Here is a 26,937-nt window from a genome sequence, read left to right as displayed (position 1 = left end):
TGCGTATACAACAAAGTTGTTATTATGAGGGCAAAACGAACACTAAATCTAAAATGATCCAACATTTTCTGGTATAAAAGTAATGTATTCCTAAATTGTTTCTTTATTTTCATAATATTGTTACAACTAACAATAAGGTACTCAAAGTTAGTCAATGAATAAACTTGGGTAATTTTTCATTTTAATACTCAAGGTTGTAGAAAGATTCCTATATTTTTGGCAAGCTGTAAAATACAACCTGTGCCCTTTAGAGAAAATGAAGCAATAGAGAACATTTTTAAAAGACTGTTAGTTGAAGTAAAGCTGAATATCAAAACACTGTTCACAATGTTTTAAACAATTTTTTTCCAAATCCTGTATCAATTGAAATATTCTAAATGAATGGTGAGAAACATTTTAGTGTCACACTGAGGGCTTATTGTTAAAAATCTGTGAAGTTGGTTGAATCAGGCAGAGAACATAGCACCTGTGTCTTGTAGAAATCAGTAATTCATCTTTTTTATCCCATTTACTTTTGCTAAAATAACTGATAATGAATCAAAAATTCAATCATGGTTACTGCACAATAATAAATTTCTTCGTCTCAGTGTAACCCTACCATTCAAAAAAATCTGGACAATTCAATTCACCTGACACAAAATATATAATATTCTGTATATCATCTTAAAATAAAATTCAAACAGTCAGGTACAGTAAAAACCTAGGTTTTTTCAAGTCAACCTCCATAGGTTCTTAAATAAATGGTTTTTATCTGTAAAATTAGGTTACCTAGGTTTTTATCATTAAAAACAAAACAACAACAAAAAAAAGAAACCACAATTTATATTCTTAGGCATGGGTGTGGTACTGTTAACTATTCAAGCTTTATAGTGCCCTGCTTTACATGGTTAACCTATACACACAGTTGAATGCGGTACACCACTATAGAGGTATTGACAATACAGTATTGAGGTCTTATAACACTGTCAGCGTTCTGGCTAGTTTTTTGTTACCCTTTTTTGTATTGCATGTGATGTATGATATTATATTTGAAAATTTCTATGTTACCAAAATAAGAGCCTGTATTGAGATTTTAGCCTAAAACGGTTCTCATGTGAAGAGTGCTTGACTAGGAAATTTTAGTCTTACAGGTTCTTATGGGGTTTTTTTTTTACTCTATCATGCAAGATATGCCTAGATTTAATGACCGGTACACTGGAAGGCCACATAATGTTATAAAAAGTGCAAAATGATTTTCAATCTAAAGTGATTTGACTTAGGGGGAAAATATTTGTTAGTGATAATTAGTTAATAATTTTCTAAGAAGCATTTTCAGAGGGGTCATTAAATATATTGATATGATTTAGACATATTTTATACCAGCTCTCATGGATTTTCATCATTGCCTAACCATCAGCTTTCATCAAACTGACTACTTCACAGTTTTGGGAACTGGGGCAGTCTAAGATATAAAAACAACAGCAAAGGGTTAAAGCTTTCATTGATTCAAGCAAACAGGTATGAGATTTACACTGATGGTATGACATCTGCCATACTGACTCAATCATTCTTTTCTTGCCCAAATGGATGCCCTTAGGCCATTTATAAGGCCAAATATCCCATAACTTTTACTTTGGCCAAGAATATCTTATTTTGTAAATTGCCATTACACAACAAAAAGTGAATGAGCTTATCCCTTTTTTTTCTCTACAGTAGAATGACTAGGAATATTGTGGATTCTTTCCCTGAATGGGATATGGATCTGTCAAAGGTCACCTGAGAACAGTTCCTCAAGTTTCACATTTTCCCCAAATTAACTCTCATTACCAGTCCAATTGACAGTGTATCAAAATTGAAAGGAGAATCTGTGAGATGAACACCCTCAGGAGCAGAAGGGTTAACACTTTAAACCCTAACATCAGTACGCATATTCTCAATACTGTTCACCATAAATTTTATATGGTACTGACATCAGTGCCTTGCCCAGGATCAGCACACAAAAACACAATAACCAAGCCAACCAGGGCCTGGGTGCAACCTTGTTCTGCAGTAGTGGTAACCAGTAATCCTCAGTATCTTATTTCTTTTTGTAATTAAGCTTTCATACATTTTTACTGGGTAAGGTGATTGGCCCCATGCCCAAACCCCCAATATGGAGCATCAGAGACTGACACACATCAATGGTTTTTTTTTCAAAGAAAGTTCTAGATCTTAAGACTGACACAAGGACATTAAGTCACAGACTTTGGAAAATACTCACCACTTCTAAGTTACCAGTCTGTCCCTTTTTAATCAACAACTCAGAGCTATAAAATAAAAAAATAATACAAATAACTTAAAAAGGCAAAGATAACAATTTAAACCAAAACTTCCTGATGTAATTTAAAATCAGCCACAAATCCTTGAACAACCGCAGTAAAATGTGGTCAGTGATATTTCTGTTGATTTTCTCTCAGCTTAAGTCATCTGATAGATATGTTTAAAGAAAGAAGATGATATTAAAGTTTCTTAATATGTAACATGTCCCATCCCATACAGAGGCACACATTTCTGCAGAGGTTTATCAATAGGCAGGGACAGCAGGGGGTACAGAAACCTTAGATAATGGGGTTTGCACAGCATAAGGGAAATGAGGGAGGAAGGAACAAGAACTGGGAGAGGACTGAACAAATGCAGAAAATTGCTTATGGTTAATCTGCCATATTTCATGAAAGAGAGTGGGGGACAGGATGGTACAGTACTGGAAGTGGGAGGCCCTCAACCACCTCTCAAACCCCTTCCCCATTTAATATCCCTACAAACCACTACAAGGTCAATGTTAACAAAAGCCTGAAAAATAATCAAAACAGAATTTGCAGTTAGAGTTTTATTTTAAGTTTCTACACAACATAAGATAGAAAATATCCAGCATACCCATCATAAAATGAAATTGTCCCTGTCTTATCTTTGGCCATGTTGTGTTTTATTCTGAGTGAGAAAAAAAATTTTAATTCAGTGTTGTTTAGAACAGCCAACCTCAAACTAAAAACAAAAAATATTGACATTAAAGGAAGAGGGCTGGAAAGCAAAGTGCCAGAGATGAGGATTTTACTTGAGTGACTGGGGGTTATTCTTAAGAAAAGCTTCCAAAATTCTAGTTGGATAATCATAATAATCATATTAAACATGATATTGATGATGATGGAAATTAAAGTAATGCAATATGATAGTGGTGATAACTGTAGTGGTAAGAATGTTTTATTTATACTAAATGATCAGCAGGAGGAAACTAAATCACTACCAAAAAAACACTCTGCCCAGTTGTCAAAAGATTTTCAGTGCTCAAGGCAATAGATTTTCAAACAAAAAATTAAGACTTACTCTCCTGTCTCAATTTTGAGAAGCTGATTGTTGTTCAGGGCATTCAGGATATAAACAACTGTTTCAATGACATGAGTGCTCGTCAGTATAAGATCACCCTGAAATGATCAAGAACTATGTCACAATACTTTAAAGAACTTAGGTGTCAATAAAGGTATGTCTGTTTTACATTGACGTTGAAGGGTTAGTATTCGCGAAAAAAGGGATGATCAGGTAAGACACTGTGGATTACACATGATAAACCTGAAAAAAAATCATTTCACTTCAGTATGACTAGAACTGTGCAAATGATGGTAAAATCAATATTTCCATAAAATGCTTAAGCTCACCTTGTCCCCTTTGTCTTCAATTGGTAAGTGAAGAACAATAACTCCATCCGTTTTAGAGCTGACTGAAATACCTAAGAATGTAACACAATTAAAAAATATTACTTGAATTTCCCGTACTACAATATTATCAATGCTATATTGAAAATATTGTAAGAAAATTGGTCCATCCTTTGACTGTAGGCTCATCAAAAAAATAAAGCACTTGAGAAGTTTGGAGAATACCTATGCTGCAAGTAACTTTTACACATCTTAATTTGATACTCTCCAAACTTTCCTTGTGATTCAAATCTATAACAGCACATGCTAAAACATGAACCCATGATGGCATCTACAGCACTGAAGTCATAATAACTAATTGCAATTTATCTAAAAATAATCTATTTAAATCCCTGATTCATGGAATCCCTGATTCATGGAATCCCTGATTCATGGAATCCCTGATTCATGGAATCCCTGATTCATGACATTCCATTCAAATCTGTGGTCTCTACAGTTCTACTTTTTCCTCCTTCCACAAATATTAAAACTTTATTCCTCGCAGATTAACTGTTTGTTTTGGAGGAAAGTAAACTTCTGCAGCTGTTGCAGATGAACCTTAAGTCCCCAAACAAGCATGGTATTCTTAGATGTGGCCTTGATTTGGTGGGGCAGAGCAAAATTCAAGGCAGCATTTAATCATTCAAATCAGATATATACTGCACTCACCTGTCAAACTGCTGTTGGTAATTCTATGCTTCAGCTTGTAAGTCTTGTCATCCAGAATGTAAATTGCCTGCAATGAAACAAGCACATCACAGACGTGAAATAAGTGATAGAATTATTATATAATTAATAACAATATTAATTTTAATAACGTATGAAGGATTTAATTCTTTATAATAACATTTATAGTAATAGTACCAATAGTGATAATAATAAAAGTTAAATCAGATCAACAAAGATGATCATAATATTAATATTACTAACAATGTTGATAATATTTATCTAGTTTCCATAGCATGAAGTGTCTAAGAGCATTACTACTTCCCCCTGGATGGAATGCAAGTCCACTGTAAGGTTACCCCCCAGCATTTCACTAGGCTTCCCTGACAATTCACCATGAGTACCATTTATATTCCTGGGAGGAGAGAGACACTATGAGAGAGAAGTGTCTCACTAAGAACACAACACAGTGACCTGGCCAGGTCTTGAACCCGGTCCACTCCATCCTGAGTCTGGTGCTCTGACCATTTAGCCACTGGGTCTCTTTGGACCAGACATGAAATGTAAGGAAAAGGGAAAAGATGTTTTTTTCTCAAACAGTACCTGTTCTGTTAGGATTAATATACGTGTCCTCAGTTTGTACCCATTTCTGTCATACTTGTGAACTCCAGTGCAGTACTAAAATAGAAAAAGAAGCATGTTTAAGTGAAGCCACTCACAAGCATTCTTATGTAGAGTGAAATTTGAATCTGATTATTCAAATATCAACATCATTATCTGCCTCAATAATCATTCTTCTGTCATAAAATCTACTATACACTGATCATAACTAAACAAAATTCATAATCCTTAGCATTCTTTTCATTTCTAAACAGATAGAATATTCCAAAGGGCAGTTAAAGATAAGACATCCAGAAGTAAAAGAAGAAATTAGGGAAGGAGGGTCAATTGTCAACAGTAATAAATGGGTTCTCACCCTAATGGTTTCTGATGATGGAATGATCTGTTTGTCTGTTACAACAGTCTTCTTCAGCATTTCCAAAGCAACACCTGTACAAGATACAGTGAAAACATAATGACCACAAAATCCAATAGTCATGGATTCAATTTCCTTACTTTATTTGTCGTTCCACCTTTGTGAAAAACTAACAATGTCTTACTTTATGCACTGAGAGCTTTGCAGGACTATTACTTAAGCAAATAAAATGAGTGAAATGGATATTACCCTGATTTAAAATACATAGAAGTCTACTTGGTCGATACATTACAAATCTGAATTTTTTTTCATCATGAATCGCCATGGAATCTACCATGATGAGCATTGGAATGGCAAATTAATGTACATTTTACATCAGTACACAAATAAACACACAGATAAACAAATAAATGAAGGCAATACCTAGCCTGTGTGGCTCAAATGGCATTGGTATACTCTCTTCATAACTGGCCTTCTTTCCTTTAAAGATTTCACTGGCTGTGACCTTCATGTTGAGCTGAAGAAAGAAAGGTAACTGATTGATTCACTGCATGGAGGAAATTAATTGAACAAATCTTTTTAACAGTATGTTGTCTATAAGACTTTGGAGAATATTGTATCTGGAAATGCTTGCAACCGAATATAGATATTTATACCTTGAATAAAATATGGACTAGTGCTTGGGTAGGCTAATACCACATGTGCATACAAACCAAAAAAATTTACATGATAAAAATGTCTTTAAAGGAATGTTTTCAAGAACCATGTTTTTGCCATCAGTTGTCACAGATTAATAATAATAATCAAAGGTGTATGGCCATTAACCTCCTAGAGTGACTGGCATCTACGTAGTATCTCCTTACAGCATCCCCCTTGAATCAAACATTAAGGTCATGAGAATAAAAGAAATGATCACCAGCTAAAGGGAGTCTGGATTGTGATGAAGTCCTCCCCATCAGTGTTGTAGGAAATGTATATTGAATAGTATAGAAGATATGCATATTAAAATAAGGAATGAAGGGCCAAATACTGACCTGGGCTTTCTTCTCTGGTGTGATACCTTGAACATACTTTCTTACAAGGTGACGAGTGTGCATTTTATGAAGTTGTTCAGAAACCTGTTAGAAACAATGAAATCATCCTCACATTCTGAGAAAGTTGAGCAAACTACGGGAAAGAAGATCACTGAAAAGGGATAAAGTTTACACTCAAAAGCCAAGTGGTAAACAAGGCACTGATGCTTATCCCGTCATCCATAGCATGGAGCATCAGGTGTATTGCTACTCCCCTCCTCCCTTTCCACCATTTATGGACATTCATACTCCTAGATGAGAAGAGGCAATGTGAGGAAAGTGTCTTGCCCAATGACAGAAGTCAAGGACCCAGCTGCAGCCCAGTCTTACACCTGAACCTCTTAACTCCCAGTGCAGCACACTAACCTTAACATCAAGACCCAGTTTTTCAAAGCTGGGTTAATCTGAAAGCTTTAAATGAAAATTCAGTACCATTTTTTTTGTCCACAATCTGGTGAAAAGTTTTCAGCAAATGGCTCATGAACAAAAAAATAAAGAAACCAGATTTAAATATAACCCTGGCTTAGCAATAATCAGCCTTTGAACAACTGGGCCCAGATCAGCCTTTCTCCTGCTCAAAAGCTACTGTATCCAACTAACCTCCACCATTGATCCAGGAGGCTTCGGCCAGCTCTTGTCTAGTACACTACTGGGTAAACGTTTTGCCAGCAACAGAAGATATGACTTCCTTACATAGGCAATAAACTGAAAAAATGCAACTTATTTCAGAGGTGTTGTGAAAATTTGCATCATTATCCTAATATACAGATCTGCTTTGATAGCCTTTGAATTATTTCCTAACTAAAACTGGAAATTAAGTAAAATTCCCTCCTTTTTTTTAACAGAAAACATCCCTGTAATTTGTTTCCTGTGGAAAATTGTGCAGTTGATTGTCTTTTTTCCAAATACACATGTGCTTAAGGAACTGTTTTAAGTAAGTTAATTATGAGACAAGGTGTAAAGGTGGAGCAAGAAAAATTGCAATTTTAGTCAAGACATGAATAAGTTAAAGGCTTACTGATACAGAAAGATGCTTCCAAGCAAAAGGTTCAGAAGCTATCCCCTCCCTACCACAATGAAACCTTCCATTCCCTTTCACTACTGGAAAACCCTTTTCTGGAGTTACAATTCATGGAAAGTAAGTATCTAAACCATGTAGAACATAAAAATCATTACTCACATCAGTATTTTCTTCACTTGCAGACTGGTTTCTTGTTATGAAACCCTTTATGAACCTTTAAAAGATTAAAAAAGTGATCATTATATAATTATTAAGAACAACTAAAAACACCAAAAGAAAGACGTTGCTAAATAACAACACCTACTTGCGTATCCGATAGGCAGCTTTTCTTCGTCGTTCAAGCAGCCTTTGGGCACGAACTCGTCTCCAGTGTTTTGCAATGACAATGACAGCCAGCCGCATCCTAACATATATTTGTCTCTGGTTGTAGCCCCTGAACTGAGCTTGGATGATTGTAGCTGTTTTATGATTAAAATTTCTCTCATTATCTTAATTAATATATGCATTACACTTAACTTATAAAAGATTAAATGACCATGACAAACATTGCAATTGGAACCAGAAGGAATGAAAATTTAAGATACAAAACAGTCAAAGTAAATTGCAAGGTTTTGTGATCACAACTTCCAAAAAAAAACACTCAGTCACCACATTTCATACAAATGAATACTTTGTCTACTTTTTTCACTATGAGTATTAGGAATTAAATAGATTAGAAGTACAAGTATTTAACAAGCCACATTATTCAAGAATTAATAAAAACACTCCCTAGCCCAATTCACTTCATATTATGACACATGCACATCAAATTCACTGTTCAATTTTGTCGAACACAATTCTCCTTACGCAGAATGAATTAAGGTACAAATTGCAAGTTCTATAATTTATGGTAGGCCTCTTATTCTAAATATTATACAATTCTCTTAAATTAAGAGAGCCATCTTAAGAACCATACCAAGGGCAGGTTTCTTAGCTTGAAAAGCATCCTCCGTGGTGAACAATGTTTGGGGAAATCTGATGAAAATCTTTGACCTATCAAATAAATTGTGAATACTTAGTTGAAGAAATACAAAACATTCAACACTTGGTACCTAGAAGCCAGAGAGGGGAGAAAGAAATTCTATCTGTAAGAAACATGACAGCCTCTTGAAAATTTTGAAGAAAACTCCCCTCTTCCACCCCTCACCCCTAGGAGACCAATCAAGATGTAGCTTACCAGCCCTTAGTCAACTCCCTAAAGATATCAATTCTCTTTTCTGAGTGGCATAGACCATCATGTATTATGAAAATGCCTTTCTTCCTTTTCTTTGTGCTGCACAGTAAAGCTGCCTTTTTCATATAAAAAAAAGAAATGCTTACATTTGAACTTAACAATCTGGGCAAGACCAAAATCAAAGACTTGTATCCCAAAGGGGAAGATAAACATTACTGACTCTTTCATACAGGAGTTATCCATAAAAATGATGGTAACTATTTACATTATTTTAGACTTACTTGCCAATCCTGTATTCATCAGGTTTATAGTTTAGATGCTCACAGATTTTCTTCACACCCTCACCTGGATCATCTGGTAAGAACATTTATACAGTAGATATTTGTAATTTATATACACCAACCACAACCACAACTTTATAGGCTTTCCTTTTGTAAATTAAACTACATTTGAACAACAAAACACAACAACAATCAACTTACCATACCACACTGGCCAAGTATCTGGGCACAGACATTTGTATCTGTAATTATAGAGAAATTTGTTTCCAAACTAAAATTTCCATATGAGCCCTTGCAATTTTTTTTAAGGGGCTTGAGATTGTTCAAAAGCATTTCATAATTTCTTATATAGAACACTGAATTTGTGGCCTTTACTGTTGCAGCAAGGTGGCTGCTGTTGAGAGGTAAAAATAGGAGTGAATGTATAAACCACCTAAAAGAATGAAAAAAGGCCACAATGCTACATGGGAGTTGCTAGATATAGAGTGGTGAAAATAAGAAAAGGTCCCACTGTTCTTAGGGTCATTAACCTTAAAGTCATTTACCTTTGTAAGAAGAATGGGAAAGGTCTGCGGTAAGCAAATCCTGCCCTTCTCACTCTCAAGTTCTCCATCAGACCCAGGTATTTTACCTGATGTCGCACAAGATCATCTTGAAAGACACCTGTACAAAATATAGGCAAAAAGCTTAATATTTGATGCAATTGATATTCAAAGTTTAGAGGATGACAAAACAACAGACGATTGTACTTGATGACATTGATAAGAGCATTTTTTTCCCATATGACAGATACCAAGCAAACAGCTAGGGCCTAAATTCAACATCTCATATTTCTGAGCATGTAGTAAGCACTTCATGGGGTATTTGTGTCCATGATACATGATGAATAATGAAAGCTATCCAAGCTTTTCCTATAGAAAATGAGTCAATGTTATTTAGGGCCTAGGCTATGGACAAAACTACCCAAGAGTATCAGGGACGTCACAACCCTAACGTCGTTTAAAAGCAAGATACGCCAACTCAATATAAGTGAACTTTTAGATGATGGCTGCGCAGGCTGTAGCCTTTGTTCATTTTGACTTCTGTGTATTTTTACTATAAATCTCTTAATGAGTTAACTATAGATATTTTATCTACTACTGTATATAGTTTTTTTTTTTTTTGTTTTTTTGTTTTTTGTTTTTTTTAGTTTGTATATTCTCCCCTAATTGGTGTCCCCAAATTAGTAAGGGATTTGTTCCCTGGCTAGACGGTTTTTGACACTTTAATAAAGTTTCTATTCTATATTCTATTCTATATTCAAATTAAAGATTTTCCATGAATAATGAGAAAAAAATGATAACTTATGATTGTGTTAATTAATAAAGGAATGCTGCCCAGGTTCTATCCATATTGTTTCTGTCTATAGGTGTCAACATTTTTGCAATTGAGTGTAGAGAGGTTTTTCACTACACCTGCTTTCTTTGAGTCATTTGGTTTGATGCATCTGACGTATGATGGCTGTTTACTCATCAAGATTGTCATCAGATTGTTTAAACTTGTCTTGAACTGAGTTCCTGCCTATTAAGTGGCAAAACAGAAGAAACAGAGTTTACATTTTCTCTGAAACATCACTAGGCAGGAGAGCTTGGAAATTCATGATTTTCACAGGCAGTTTTATTCATTCCTAGCAACTGCTCCACTCCATTTAAGATAAATTGTAACTAAGTGTGAGCTTGTTGTAGCCTCTAACCATCCTACGACCCTATTGCACTAGACAGGCTTCACTAAAAGCTCAATTTCAACATCATATTATTTTGAGAAAAGACAGCCACATTATTTTATGACACCAAACACACCCCTGCACCCCAAAATTCTATAAATTAGTAGCAAATTATTGCAAGTCCTTGCTCCTCACTGTTTCTGGTCTTTTGAGTGACTCCATTTCTTTCTTGGGGAACACCTTTGATGTGATGCAGTTGGTACTGCTGCACATTGCCTTGGAAGTTATAAAAAATAATAGTTTAATCTTAGTTTCACAAAAGAGGGCATTAAGAAATATTCAGGTTTACAAAATAATTATATTCATTATAATCAGGTTTCAAATTAATTATGACCAGTATGTGAGTGTGTTTTTTTTAAAACCAGAGTTAATGGATGTTCCATGAAGACCCATGAGTGAAGATAGCTGATAAACCCTAACCCTTTACATCCTAACATTAGTGTGCATATTTTCCATACTGTTCTTTATACATTTCCTACAGTGCTGACAAGGAGAATTTGTTTAACAATCAAAAGCTTCTCTAGTTGATGATCAATTCTTTAATTCTTCTGACCTTAATGTGTGCTTCTGGGGTGATATTGTGAGGAGAAATTAGATGATGGTCACTCTTAGGGGTCACAGGGTTAGGCCAGTGATCTCCTTTACAAAAGAGTAACTAAGTGAGCATGTGGAGATCTTTAATTTAAAAGTTGTTTGAAGCTCTATCATTTTCACCCATGAAGAAACACCATTCTAACTAATTCATTATTTACATGTAAAACACAAAGTGTAGCCTGCAGAACTCCAAGGAATATCAACAACAGCATGCAGCAGAAAAAATGAAACATGAACTCCATTAACACTTACTTCCTTCAAATCCCGGAACAGAAGATCATTGTTCTTGTCCATGAAACCTGCACGGAAAACATTTAGATTAATATCTCCTGTACAAAGTATATGCCACAACAAAAACAAGTTGCAACACTCAACAAAGGCCTTTCTCAAAGACAACCATATTATTGGATTACCATTGACACAATATGTGACATCTCCTGCATAGTGCTTCAATCTAAATTCCTGAAAGAAAATTAACATTTTAAGCCATCATAATTATAGTTAGTTCCAGAATTACTTGCATTCAATGTGTTCCACAAACATAAACGGGAAAGTATATATCCTGGGGTAAAACCACGAAACACTTACCCCTCTTTGAATAGTTTTCCTCTCATTATACCCTGAGGTTGCATGGCTGAAAAAAAAATACAAGCTCCTTTACTGCCAATTCTCCCTTAACCCTTTACCTCCCTAGATTATCTGGCTTCTAATTTCTCCTTACAGTACCACTCTTCAATCAAATATAAAAGTAGTGAGAATATAGGAAATGATCACTAACTCTAGAAGCTCCTATTGTCAAAAAAATTCTTCATTTCAGTGCCATAAGATATGTAAAGAGATTAGTGAGGAGAATATGAATATTGATTTAAGGGTGTTAAGGGTTGAGCACCCGTATTGTTAATGTAATGTTTTTAAAAGATTGACGGATGCTGAGTATTAAGCTTGCATTAACTAATAAATTTATCAATCTTACCTGACAAAGTGAGCATGTTTTCCTATGGTCTTATCCATCTTGTCAAGGAATGTCAAATCTGAGGCTTCTCCAGGTCTCAAGCATTCCTCATCCTTAGAACATAAATCAAAATCAATTTTTTTAACAAAGATCTGCAATGGATACTTTGCCTTAACAGCAAACTTGCATCACAGTTTATGATTAGTGTTCCTATTACTATGACATCTCTCCCTTATAGTCCATCAAAATATTACCAAAATTCCTACTTCCTCTTTTTTAACTATGCAGTAGTTGATTAAAAGAATCAGTGATGCTCCAAGAGTTCAACAACACCACTAAGCAGAGTAACAAAACAAATGTCTCTCATTAAAGATAATAGCATTCCTCTCTGGTAAATGTACTTGATAAGAACACTGGGCTAGACGAAAAACACAAGAGTTATAACTGTCAGTAACAAAAACATCAAACATCTCTATCAAAGCTGGAAGTAAAATATTGCATAGTAAGAGTAAGATGTTACTTGTAATATTTGATAAGTCAACATCTCAAAGCTAAATTTTCCTAGAACAATCAATTAAAGCACTTTGGTCTCTGAAAAGCTTTCATAAAAGCAAAGTTAAGTCAGCCTTACACAAAAGTCAGCCATACAGTTTACCAGTAACATCCTTGCAGGAGTTGCTCTGATTTCATTGACTACAGATAGAGGCCCTTACAGAACCTACAGATCATAAGTTGTGCACTATTTATTTTGAGTAAAATAACACAGATTGTAACTTTACCAGCAATGCAATGACGCCTTGATGTCTTGCTTCTATAAGATCACAAATAATCTTGTTGTCAAAGAATTCAACCTTTTCCCACTAAAACCAAAAAAATAGAGTAAAACATTTACCTCTAGAAATAAAATAATTCTTCATCAAAATATTGGTAAAACCCTCTTTACAACTGGTAATTGCAGCATCCAGCATGCCATTTCCATTAAGCACAAATCTACAAGTGTTTAATAAGCCCCAATCTAATTGGCAATGCTACTCTATTCCAAGATGGATATTGAATTGAGTGAGAAGCTTCACTGTGTATAGCTGTATAAAAACAAATATCAAAATATAAACTGGTCATGGAAAGTTTTGAACAAATATTAGTTTTAAACTTGCTCTCACTTTCTGTAATAGAGCTTCTTTAACCCTTGAACCTTTGGAGTGAATAACATTTACTTTCTCTTTACAACATCACCTCCAAATCAAACATTAACTAAAGGACGCAAGAATAGAGGAAATGATCACTAAATAAACCAGGTCTTGATTGTTAAACAAATTCTCCTTATCAGCACCTAAGGAAATGTATATCGAACAGTATGGAGAATACACATACTGATGTTAGAGGTGTAGAGGAGTAATATTCAGTTCAAACTCTAGAGGGGCAAGATTTACCTTGATTCCCTCTTTTCTGTATTCTTCCTGTTCCTCATTTAGTGTCAGCTCAATAAAAAGCTGCTGAAGCTTCTCATTACAATAATTAATACAAAACTGTTCAAAGCTTGAAGGAAAGAAAAGAAAAAAGCAAAGAAAAATGTAAAAAAATTAAACCTAATTGTTTCAAAGGCAAAGTTTCAAAACAAGGGACACTTGCAGAAAAGTAAAGCAAAAATCGTCTTTGTACCTGTTTGACTCAAAAATCTCAAAGCCATAGATGTCCAGAAGACCCATGAGTGTCTTTTTTCCTCGATACGACTGTAATGGTAAAGTCAAACAGTCAAATTTCTAAGAGCAATAGCTCAGATTGAAAATTTTGCAAAGAACAAAATAAACAGTCATATTGAATTATGTTTAATGAATATAGGGTACATAACTAAAAGCAGTCACTAGCCAACTAGGAGAAGCTTTCAAATCCTGTGAGTTTCCAATTTTTGTAGGTCAAGAAGTAAACTAGAAAAGCTGTTTATTAACAACACACACATCACTTAATGGTCCTCTTGGCTATACCTTGTTCTCAAGAGAAGTATTGATTCGGCCAACAAGCCAGGTAAACATTCTGTCATACACAGCCTTTGCCAATGCATCACGAGCATAGACTGCCTGCTCAATGGTCAATGGTGTTCTAACCTAAATCAATAACAATTCATGAAAAAATGAATATATTGTATTATGATGTTCCTTAGAGTTATCATCAGGAGGCAGGTGGATGGCAGAGTTCAAATTAATATATTAGGTAATAGCATGGGGCAGAGTAAAATTAAGGCTTAATGTAATTACGTATGTTTTCTGCAGAAATTGCCCAAGGGCAATTTCAGCAACCTTCTGCAAAAACAAGTGTTACTAATACTTTGTTTTATGAGGAAAAAAGCATCTCTATATAATATAAAGGGCAAAATATTCTTTTATTAGGAATAATTAATGTCAATAGCACAAGTTGTCGCACAATTTTGTAGGAAGTCATTTTACTGTTTAGTTAGCAACAACAAACTGTAAAATGCACAAATCAGCTGAATTTAATTTATTTTTGTATAATACAGTGTTCTCCAATACCTTATCTCCTTTAGTCTCAAGCGTACGGCTGGTGAGTGCTTTCTCTAGGATCTCTTCTGGGCAGCCCAAAAGCTGTAAATTGAATAAATTAAAGCTATAGATTGTAAACACATGTCTTGTATACTAATTAAATGCTGAATTTCCAAACCACTTTTGAGAAACGTCAGGCTGTTATTTCACAAATACAATATGCTTCCTAGCATTCAATGCACTGGGCAGTGTCACAATCACTACCACTCTCATGGTCATCATCCTCTGTATTTTTGACACCTTGGTCTAATTTTGGTAAGAAGCTAAATATCAGCTTGACAGGGTTTGAACTAGTATTTGATCACTGGGGGACAATTTGTCCCCTTAGCAAGAATTTTGGAGGACATTTTCATTTTTAGGGGGACAGACAAATTAATTTTTATTCGACATTTTCTTTTTTTACATTCATACAGGCAAGCCGACAAAAACATTTTTTTTACCTGATCCTTGTAAGACTTATAATACAAGAGTGATACAAAAAAAAAAGTTATGTTATTGATGTCAAATTTCTTTTTCTCGTCATATTTAAACAGAGGATCAATGACTATGCTTTATAGTTCAAAACATTACACAGCAGAATCTCGTCCCAGCATCGCCTTGTCAACTTCAATTCCTTTCTTAATCACTGGTAAACGTAAATGTACTAATTCTTCAGTTGGTTCTAGCCCAAACATTAAGGGCTGTAGAAAAGAGTTGCTGCAGAGTTGAGGTTCTAAAATTTGTACACCCTTCTGCTGTTGCAATGAGGCTTGTCTTCTTAGATTTCCGACAAAAATAGCAGAACATCGCCTCTTTTTCATAGCGCAACCATGTGTGATCTCGCAACCAAGTTTTCAGGAAAGTTCGTGATTTTTTCGGTCTCCTTCTATCCTCATTCATTTCTTCCTGATTAATACATTGTTCTTCTTCTGTATCATTTTTCTCTGATTCACTCTGGCTTCGATTCCGAGCGAAAAAGCTTTCTAATGTTCGAACACGTTTTCGATGTGACATGTAACTGCGCTTTTCACTAACATGCGAATTTTGAAGTTCAAAAGCCAACTGACGATTGGGTTTTGTCGCTGCCGTCAATCATCTTAACGGAACTCTTAGGAAACAAAATTTTACTTTCACGGGTTCAAAAGGTCATGGTTTGTGATTTGTCATTAGTGGATTTCAATCCGTTTCGTGTGTTTCTGTGTTTCAAGGTTCGTTGCTTGTGATTTTAATTATGATTGAGGGCAGCGAAAAACGTAATTGTGAAGGCGGCTTTTGAACTTTTGAGTTCGCATGTTTGTGAAAAGCGTAGTAAAGATTGCCACATGCGTTCACCACGCTTGGTTGAGCATGAGACGTACGTGTTCAGTAAAGTGTGACTGAAACGTGACTTTAGAATGAACTTTAAACATGCAAGAAAATATACTTTCCACGTTCTGTTTTAGCTTGCAATTTCTGTACCGAGATAAAACTCTTCGTGTGTGCTTCCTTTCGAGTTTTTTCCCTAAATTTTGAAGGGGACAAATTGTCCCCTTGACCGTTTTTTTAAGGGACAATTTCAATTGCAGTGCGGGATTGGCGCAATGGCGCAGCCTGGCTCAAACCCTGGCTTGAAATTAGCAATAGTTTGATTAGGTTTTATCTTACAAGCCTAGTACGCATTGCAGGTAGAGCTTAATATACTGTTTAACATAGTTTGCACTGTGGTGATAAGGTATATAGCTTGTCTTCATGAACAGGTTGCTAGTCCATAAATGGAACCTCCAGTAATTTTTCCACTTCTCCTGCTAGTGAATATGAGTTAACTAGTACCCACTGTGATGTATTTGGCCAGCGGTTGTCTTACACGCATACGCATTGAAAGGCAGCCCAACTGGGAGAGCCGCCATGTTGTAATTAATGTATTTGTTGTGTTGTTAAACCTGGTTTAATCTATCTCATTTAAAACCATTGTCGGTTCCTCGATATTTAAGACCCATTTCAAGTATGGAGTGTGGCATTGTGAAAAGTTAAGTATGGTTTACCACATTGATCAAGCCACGGTTCAAACTCTAACCTTTGAACTCTAGCCTCTCAAACCCTCACTTTTTTATGTCTAGCCCAGGGTGCTAACACTTAAGGTGACATATCTCCTACAGCAATAATTTAAAAATGTAATGCACCTTTGAAATAATATTGACTGGCCTCCCATTCTTAAGTCTAACTTCACCATGTTCAACTTCTGGTTTCAAAAACCCAACAGTTCCTAGGTGGAGGACTGAGGCTATGATGGCAAACAGAGCATTCTGCTCTTCTGCAGAAAATTCAATTACAGACAAAGCCTTCTTTACATGGTTGAAGTCTGCAGCATCATTCAGTGTTTCAACATGAGGGTCACCACCCTGAAAAAGTGAAAATATACAGAGTTGTAGGAATCTAAGTTTAAAATGGTTCAAATGAACAATAGAAAATTTGGACATTATGTTACAGACATTGTGTGATTGAAACAATAAATTTCAAGGTTTGCAGTATGAGAAATCACACCTATATGACAAACTATCATGCACAGGTCCTGTTGGAACAGAACCTGCAAATCATGAATGAATCATAAAAATGTTAAGTTTAAGTAAACTGCTGGTAATATACCTGGTTAAGATAAAAATATTGTGAACTTTCCCATTCTAATTCAAGGTTCTCAAGTAACTGTTCACCACCACCATGCAATAACTGGTAAAAGATGTGGAAATTCCTTTCACCTAAAAAAAGGATAACTCATTAATGTCATCATATGAACCAAGTTACCCATACTACAGGAGTTTATCATAGCTGTGATAGTGTCAAGCATGTATTATATAATAAGCTCAGTTGTGCACACATTCTGATTGGTTCTCACTTATGATCTATTGGAGGACAGATGTATAGATGATGCCATCATTAAAACTTTTTTTAATTCTTTATTATATAAAACAAATAGATTCCCAGTTGCCATGTGTCTGTTCAGTAACAGATCACAGAGGACATCAAAATGTGGTAAGAACATCAATGAAACACTCAGCTGCACCTCGTGTACCACTTTTTTGTTCTTACCACATTTTGACGTCCTCTGTGATCTATTACTGAACAGACACACAGCAACTTGGAATCTATTTGTTAAGCAGTTATAGAAGTCTAACCCACAATACCAGTCCATTACAGGTTTAAACCCTCTGCCTTGACAACATAAACCCCTTATACACTAACATCAGTATGCATATTCTCCATACTGTTCTCTGTATATTTCCTAAGGTGCTGACGGTGGAGAATTCATTTAACAATCAAATCTTCTTTAGTTGGTGATCATTTCCTCTATATAGTCTTGTGACCTTAGTGCTTGATTCAAGGGTGATATTGTAAGGAGAAATTAGATGCTAGTCACTCTTAGGGGTTCAAGGGTTAAGTCATACCATAGTTTATAAAGGGCAATAGGGTTTTTGAAAGGTTTCTTCGGACTTGACTTGAGACAGAGTACTCAAGAGGATTCCAGTTGGTTGGGGAGATAAGCACAGTGAGAATAAAGTTCATCACCCAAGAACGCAAATCCATCACAAGTCAGTGCAAGGGCTCAAACCTGACCCACGGGATCCCAAGTCTACTGAGTAAAAAACTGATCTATAAAACTTAATTAAAATAAACACTTTAAAATAAGTTTAGGACAAAACCTCAACAAACCTTTTGCCTGATGGACGACTCTGGATTTTTCCAACAAGTAGTTTATGATATGTCCACCAACTGGAGAACCCTAAGGAAAATAGAGCACATGAATCAGTTGCTAAGAGCATTTAGAGCCACATTATTCTATAAAAGAGAGTAAAGATTGAAAATTAATATCAGTAACACTTTTAATAATTGTACACACTCTGTAATAAATACAATTACTATAATATGCACCTATTGGTAGGCCACCAGATCTCTCTTATTTAATAATCTTTGTTCCTTACCTTGAAATCAAACTGAATATCCATGTACTTGCCAAATCGACTTGAGTTGTCATTACGATTTGTCCTTGCATTGCCAAAAGCCTAGAAAGAAAAAATGAAACTGTAAATCTTTAAATTAAAATTGCAGGGGAAGAAGAAGAAACAAGACACACAAAATTTCTCACAGTTTTTTCAAATTTTAATGTCAGCCTAGTGATAACAATAACTTGAAGAAAAACAACATATACCATTAGCATGAGATCAACTTTAAGGCATGATAGAGTAATTTCTTCTCAAAAACATAAGTCAAGCAAAGCTATATTGTCAGAGACCCAAAGTGGGCATGCCTCATTTGCGCACATTGCTAAAACTTTCTGTTCAATTGGTTAACCTCATTGCACATTGCATTTGTTTCTCTGTTGTGATTTTAAGACAGCAGCTTTTTTGTGTGAAATCCAGCTAATTTAAAATCACATACACATTCATTTATCCCTACTATTCATAACAAGTGGCTCTCATGACAACCATTCACTTAATCCTTTACTCCTTAACATCAGTATGCATATTCTCCATACTGTTCATCATACACTTCTTAAGGTGCTGATAAGGAGAATTTGTTTAACAATCAAGATATTCTTTAGTTGGTGATCATTTCCTTAATTCTTGTGACCTTCATGTGTGATTCAGGGAAGTTATTGCAAGGAGAAATTAAATGTTAGTAATTCTTAGGGGTGAGATGGTTAATCCAGGTGAAGCAGCATTACTTAAAATATCCCACACTCTCTCGTGGCAGGACCACAGATTGGCCCCTTTCATAAGCCCAAACCATCCTCATTACTGTTCTACTTTATCTTATCACACTGTTATCTCAAAGTTTAATTCACCCAAGAGGAATTTTCTTTGATATTCATAATGCCTTGAGATGACTGAATTTTCTCTACAATACCTCCAAAACAGGGTTGCTCTCCAGAAGTCTATCTTTAATTCGCTCCACATCATCTGAGTGGGTGCTTATTGCTGCTAAATACTCCAAGATCTTTTTGGATGCCTCTAATTAATCAATATAAACAAAACATATTTCAGTGAGGTAAAGGTGAAATGTCTAATGGAGAAACTATCCTTATGAAACCTTGAGGTATCCTCACTCTTAAAAGGATTGCAATTTTACCAGGATAGACAAACACAATAAAATATGTATTAGAGGGGTATGGGTTTGAGAACCTGGAATGCCTTGGAGGTAGGTACAGCAAGGGTAGAAAAGACGAGAGGACACAAAATGAATATGGCTCTTTAAATCAAAATCATTTTAGACACTGGTGTCCAATTTTAGAAACTAGTATCAATTTTTGGACACTAGGATCTGATTTTGGACAGGAATGTCCAGTTTAAGACACTAGTGTTCAATCTTAGATACTAATGTCCTACCTTAGTCACTGGTGTCTGATTTTAGACTCTGGTGTCAAAGATGCAGAGATCAGATACTGGCAAGTAGAGGATTCTCCCCTCCAACCTCGTATTATACCCCCCATTTTTGAGAGAAATAAAGAGTTATTAAGATGTGAAAGTACATTTAAAGATCATAAAAACTATCAGTTTTAGAAGAGCTGCATGATTATTTGTATTTTCTATCACCTCTCAACTTGACCAACTTGATTCAGAAAAGTTGGACACTGTTCACTCCTGTGGGTAGAATTAAAGTGGGCAATTTACCTGTCTTTCCAGATCCACTCTCTCCAGAAATCAAAACACATTGATCAACTCTCTCTTCTTTCATGGAACGGTAAGCAGAATCTGAGATGGCATAGCTATTAAACATAGTTACAAATCATTAGAACATAATACATGCAAGGTCTTCAAGACCAGTGGGCCATTGTGCTTACATCTTCCAGCCACTTTAGGTAATTGGAAGCATGCCTACTCAATGCCATTACTGGCACAACTCTCAGGATTAATATCCTTTCATTACTAGGAATGATCAAATGACACTTGTTCCCAACAGTATAAATAGAACTTCAAACAGAAAGATGATAAGAAAAAAAATTTATCAATTGCTGCATTTACCACTGCCCAAATTCTTGAAGATAACATTTTAAGAAATGCATGGTAAACAGTGTGGAGACTCGCAAGTGAAAGGGTTTCCAATGCCATTTAAAATTGGAAATTCTCTATTTCAAATGTAGAAATATTCTTTTAAAACAAAAGAAGACTTCTTTCACTTCATGTGCCCTTCAAAATGCTTAAGGACCACCTTGAAGGCACTCTTAGAAAGTTGATTATTATTATTTGATAACCTTTACGCCCTAATACCAGTACAAATATTCTCCACACTGTTCTCTATATATATCCTAGGGTGCTGACAAGGAGAATTTATTTAACAATCAGGAGCTTCTTTAGTTGGTTATCATTTCCTTTACTCTTGCGACGTTTATGTGATTCAGTGGTGATACTATTAGGAGAAATTAGAAGCTAGTCACTCTTTGGGGTTAAAGTGTTAACAACAACTAGTGGTAATAGTTTGGTTTTAGACTAGGCATATAATTCTAAAACTTGGCATGGCAGTGAATCAGTAATGCACTCAGCCAAGAGGTGATCAATAACAATCAACATTTAATAATCTCTTGCAACGCCCACAAAGTCACGGCTATGTGAATAAAAAAGAAGAATGAATGTCATTGGTTCTTGAAATAAATTACAAGAATTAAGTGCTCATTGTCATACAGGTTAGTATATAAATAATTCTTCCAGGAGGTCAGTTTTTACATGTTTGGAGACCAATAGCTTACATGTTTGCTCAGATGCTGTAAATGTTATCAACTATGAATAGCAACTTTAACCAGCTAAAAAGTCAGCAGATCAAGAAAAAAGTCAGGTTTGATCTTGCCATGACAGAGGCTTTAAGTGAGATCTCCTATAATCTCAAAGAATTTAAATCAGAATCTAAAAGGCAAAGAGAGAAGGCAGACTTTCAAAGAGGGCAACAAAGTACCCCAGCAAGCTTAATAAGAGATGACAAAGCAACCTTAAAGAGAACAAAAGGAAAACTTCAAGAAGGCTCATCCACACAGCTGACTCCAACTTTATCAACAATCTGCTGGGTTTTGAAATGTTATGATGAACAAGACGAAGTTGACCCACCAGATTTGAGCCTTGACTTCATTAATATTTTAGTATGTGGAAAGCAAAAGAAAAGAACTTAACACAATATTACTTGAAGAAATTTGGACATTTGGTTGAGACATATGAAAGGAGCGCATTTAACTGCATCACCTATATAGGTTTGGAATTTCACCTGGATTTTGGAAACAACCAAAAAATCATAACATTTCTCCAAGGTACTCAACTTGATTATAAAAAGCCTTAAGATTGATTAAATCTAGTCAAAGATTTTAAAATAACTCCATCTGCACCTGTCTGTATATCTAGGAATCCACCGACCATATTACATGCAAATTGCACATAGGCATTTTTTAATTTCACACTCAAGCAATATCATTGATTAATTATTGGTAAGAGTTGCTGTGTCACAATGGCAACAAAACCTTTCAAGCTTAAAATTTATGCAGCCACATAACTCAATATGCTCATGAAAAAAAAAAGCTTGTGTAACAGAAAGGTGTAGTTTAGTTTATTTTAAACACTCCAAAGGCCAGAAAAGTTTTTTTTACTATTTTTGGAATATCTTCTTCATATAAAAGGAACACTTAAAAGTGCTTCCAAATAAATCATGCAAGTGTCTCTAAATTGACCTCTTATCATTCAAGTATAATACCTTTATTGCTAAGCAACAAGAGAACAAAAGCCTTGGAATTTACGGTGCCCTCCTACACAAAGGAACAACACTGAATGCTCTATTCAAGAACAACTGCACTCATTCTAGCCCTTGATCAAACACAACTCATGTCTTATCTCCTTTTCTAGTCCCAGAAAAATATCACATTATTGAGCCTCCCTTAGACTGACCCATGCATTTGTGATAGCAAACAATTAAGATACTTCCCTGCTTTCTATTCACCATGACTGGTAGAACTCTGAGACACTGCCTTAAAACAAAAGCCATAGTCAAAGAGCATCAATAATCTGGCTGATGGCTTTGCATGAGTACACATTTAGCTTAAGAATTTCTATCCGTCCTCTCTTAAAATAAAGGCTCTCTTATTCTTTTAATATTTGCAAATAAATCAAGGTAACTCATTGTAGATGATTAAAGTCTGAGGAGAAACATGCCCAAAAAGCAGCTCATGTCAGCCCCTATATTGCACTTATGCTTCAAGTCAAGTTTCCTCCCAGCAGAGTGAACCTGACCTCACAAGTGATCAAATACCTTTGGCAAAAAATAAAAATCAATGCATTATTACCAGTAACATCAAGTAGTATTTTATTTGTTCTAAATTTATCAGAGCAATAAATAAACTTGATCTCTCCATGCTCCCAACATCATAACTTAATCAATGCTATAGTAAGTGTTACACAACTTTTTTGTGTCCATCCTAAAGAAAAATTAATCAAAAGTTTCCTCTAAGAATCTTGTTGGACATGGCACTAACTGAAATGAAACATTTTTGAGATGGAGCATGTGTCCCACTGTCGAGAAAATTCAATTTCTCCGCAATTTTGACACCATGTTATGTTTTTCATCCTCAAGAATAACACTTCATCTAATTGATCACTAAACTTATAACAAATGGCTTCTTTAGGATCCAAAAATTAAGGTTAGCCAATGAATTCAAGAAATTCTTCTTTAACTTTGTTACCAATTAAAATGAATATTTATAAGCTAACACCACCATAGTAAATAAAGGTAGGTAATCAACAACTTCAGTCAATATAACACAACTTGAGAAGCATGTAGTATGCCTTGTCACATGGCTTACTGGGAATGTGACATAGCACAACAGGACAATGAGGCTACATGACCTATTACCCTACTCATGAGCTTCTTTTGTCTTATCCAGTCTGGAGAGAAAGACAGGCTTTGCTGATATTCTTTTTCTAATTTTATATTAGTGAGGAAATGTCAGACAAGTACAGCTTTCTTTTTTTATTTATTTATTTATTTAATGGATTCATACAAGTACAAGTACAGGTGTATAACAATAGGACATAAGTCCCCTACTTGGTTAATACACCCTTTACTTTCCTTTAAAGTCATATCCAAACTGCAACAAGACTGTTTCCCCCCTTGCTTCACCATGTAGTTGTCTGCACTACTTTGGCCATTACCTGACAGCTGTTTACATAACATGTTGTACACCTCAGGGGTGTAAAAAAAATTTGAGTAATCAGTTTAAGAAGGAGTCTTGATAACCCCTTCACTCTCAAGGTGTTAGTATCAATTCCTAACTCCTGATGTTTTCCTTATAGGTTTAGTTCTGACCGTTTAGGATTAAATCAATCAATATCCCCTTGTTGATAAATTTCTCTCTTTTCATCACCTTTCTGGATGATAATGTATCACACTGTAAGAAGAAATTACTCACTGGTCACCCATCAAAGGCCAGATTGCAACTCATTATTTTTTATCTGAGTTGTAATCAACATTTTGTGAATCTTGCACATCAATTCATTGTTTTGATTGAAAACCTACAACATTTAATAAAAGTAGAAGCATATTTATAATAGTAATATGAATCTACCTACCTAAAATGACCAATAATAAAATACCATTTATCAGTTTTTGATCAAGCAGAATAGGGAGAATTAGGCATGTCAGAATGCAGGAGCTAATAAAACTTTAAGGTTTAAATAGGGGTTGGGATTATCAGTGTTTAAATGGTATCATTCAAATTGTAAAGAGCTAATAAATGAGGAAATTGAACCGACTAAAAAAAGATTTAAGTCTTCAGATACCATAATTAACTGTTAAAAAAAGCAAATTTTATCACAGTGCAAAGGTGACTGTCATTAATTTTTAAACAAAGTAAAAATATTTCAAATTCTTCACCTGTTAAATTCAAATGCATATACTTTGGACAATATTAATATCTATCAAAACAAATATTGTTATAAGGTAATTCAATAGCTATGAGCTACTTGCTATGAGAAAGTACAAAGTTTTGAGCTTTAAAATTTCATTTTATAAATTTCAGTATGTTTTACTCCTTTAATATTACATGCATTTTAAATTTTAAAAAAATTAGGTTTAATTTACGATGCGATTAAAACCATTGTGCGATCGCTCGATGAAATTGCTTCAGCAATTCGATGAATAACCCATTAATGTCAAGCCAAAATACTCGTCATAAATGATAATCTGATTTCTGTATAATAAGGTGTAAATGACATAAATGAGCCCTGCAGTTAACTTACACGTGGGGTGGGAGTTCGTAAAGATTTTCCCCTCGGTACTTTTCGATAGCTTCTTGATTGTAAATTGGAAGAGTCTTGTAGGGGTTTACGGAAACAACCACTGTTCCGATGTAGGTCTGTTGAAGAAAATAAAATGCATCTAATTATAACACTGACACAAAGCAATAATTCACAAAAACTATCACTATGTGTTCAGGTAATCAGTTTCTGCTGATTTATCGTGGAAGAAAATATTAACAAGTTTTGTCAATTGTAAAGTTAGCGAAAACAGCTGAGTAACGGGAAGTATTTACAGTTAGAGCAACACTTTGGGTACTGAAACTAAAATAGGGTTCCAAATACAGATTATAATGGCACTTAAAGACAAAAAAAAATTCGTGTTGAGCTATCAAGTTCAGTTCTGGAATGAAGGGTTGAATGGCTAGCGCGCTGCAAATGAGCACCTCGCGAATCAAATCATACTTTCGTATAATTAAGCAAATTTTCACGTCTTTCTATACTCACATAAATCAAGCCAGAGTTGTAGCGCTTCCTCAAGTTATCTAAGAAGGCGTCTTCGCTTTTAAAGTCCTCAAGAAGAACGAAATCTTGAACTCCAATGCGATCCCTGGCTTGCAGATCGCTCTCCATGACTAAACTCACGGCTAAAACTTAGGAATGCAAGATTGTCTGAGTAGAAAAATGATTCCTCCTTGTGATAGACCAAAACTCACGAGAGAATAAAGTTTAATTGAGGCGGTAAACTAGTGTTTTTCGTTCACACTTTTGCATTCAAGAACTGAAAGGTCAGAAAAAAGCTTCGAAACAACTTCACCACCGGTTGAAGTAAAGTTTGACGGCTCTATTCACACCCCAAAAAGTTTGCTGGCGCACGTAAGGGCTTGTGACCACTTAACCTGATACCGGAGATCTCTGACCGCAAAATTTATCACCACAAATGGCGAGATATATTTGAATTTCTTGCCGACTTTGTTGTGGCTGTCAGCAAATCTTTCCTTCCTTAAATGGCTACATGTAGAGGCACATTTTAGAGAAATCAATATAGGAGTTTAGCTGACGTTTGAATTCTAATATTACCGCTAACGGATTAACCAATCACATTCCAATGTCGCCTGACAATAGTTTCCGGTCATCGCTGACCCCGTGAACCTATTTGTTTGAAACGAGTTTGAAACAGCTTTAAATGGTTATTCTTTTACTTCCGCCGACATATCATAGACATGTACCTGCTGTGTTGCTTTGTCTTTCGCTCAATATTCAAAACCCCTCATCTAGCCATTCTGATATCACAGTTTTGTGCCACAGTTCGAATAACTTTGTACAATTGTTAGTTCCCGGGTTTTTTTTAATCACATCCACATTTCAGTGCTTCGCCCAGTATTTTGCCATAACCGTGTGGTTCTGGTTCAGTTAAGAAGGGAGAATCTGGTGAATCACAAACCCTTAAAAGTGGGCGTGACACAGTGAATGGCACATAGTGAATGGCACAGTACCCATTCAGACTTGACACCTTTTTGTTTCCTAGCCCCTTTTAAAATATTCTTATCTGAAAATTCTTTGGACACTTGTTTGTTTTATCAAATGTTAAATAAATAACCTAATAAATTACAACTGATTCTATGACTCCTAATAAAAAGTTCCATCATCAAAGAATACGACCGCGAGTAATCTGGGACCAAGTTATCAACATAAACATGGCTGCCTGCTTGAAGAGTTTGATTGGATTATAGAATGGAATATTTTCGATATTTAGAGCCGTGGCTTGCTTCCTGGAACATCTCTCTAGATTCTGTACATCTCCTCTCAAATAAAACAGTAAAATGGAGCGAAATCAGAGAGAACTTTAGGGATCTCTGGCGAAACGACGATTGGCAAATTCGTTTGTCTTGGTTTTTGATTGTTTGTACAGTAGTCAACTTCGTG

General features: G+C 35.3%; 1 protein-coding gene and 1 long non-coding RNA gene across 2 annotated transcripts; one reads left to right on the top strand and one right to left on the bottom strand.

Annotated features, from left to right (window-relative positions):
* Window positions 1–64: 64 nt before the first annotated feature.
* LOC113685501 (unconventional myosin-Ic) lies at window positions 65–25,822 on the bottom strand. Its single transcript, XM_089190650.1, has 36 exons — window positions 25,519–25,822; window positions 25,015–25,130; window positions 20,419–20,513; window positions 19,655–19,758; window positions 18,730–18,810; window positions 18,461–18,530; window positions 17,399–17,508; window positions 16,936–17,154; window positions 14,768–14,839; window positions 14,225–14,344; window positions 13,902–13,972; window positions 13,673–13,778; window positions 13,022–13,102; window positions 12,264–12,355; window positions 11,879–11,924; window positions 11,704–11,752; window positions 11,543–11,589; window positions 10,832–10,912; window positions 10,389–10,494; window positions 9,480–9,597; window positions 9,136–9,176; window positions 8,935–9,007; window positions 8,396–8,472; window positions 7,745–7,898; window positions 7,600–7,654; window positions 7,020–7,124; window positions 6,381–6,464; window positions 5,770–5,863; window positions 5,347–5,420; window positions 4,974–5,048; window positions 4,374–4,440; window positions 3,669–3,739; window positions 3,340–3,437; window positions 2,893–2,946; window positions 2,240–2,285; window positions 65–1,441 (listed from the first exon to the last, which is right to left on the bottom strand). Exons 1-36 carry the CDS (start codon window positions 25,642–25,644, stop codon window positions 1,412–1,414), a joined length of 3,108 nt encoding a protein of 1,035 aa, XP_089046776.1. The 5' UTR covers window positions 25,645–25,822; the 3' UTR covers window positions 65–1,411.
* LOC149036071 (uncharacterized) lies at window positions 4,657–5,793 on the top strand. Its single transcript, XR_016182014.1, has 2 exons — window positions 4,657–4,933; window positions 5,246–5,793. It is a non-coding gene; the product is annotated as an uncharacterized LOC149036071 (long non-coding RNA).
* Window positions 25,823–26,937: the final 1,115 nt, after the last annotated feature.

Source organism: Pocillopora damicornis, chromosome 12, assembly GCF_964200805.1.
Source record: "Pocillopora damicornis chromosome 12, jaPocDami1.2, whole genome shotgun sequence".
Classification (NCBI taxonomy): Eukaryota; Metazoa; Cnidaria; class Anthozoa; order Scleractinia; family Pocilloporidae; genus Pocillopora; species Pocillopora damicornis.
Note: the sequence above shows the minus strand (reverse complement) of the source record. Positions and strands in the feature narration are given on the sequence as shown.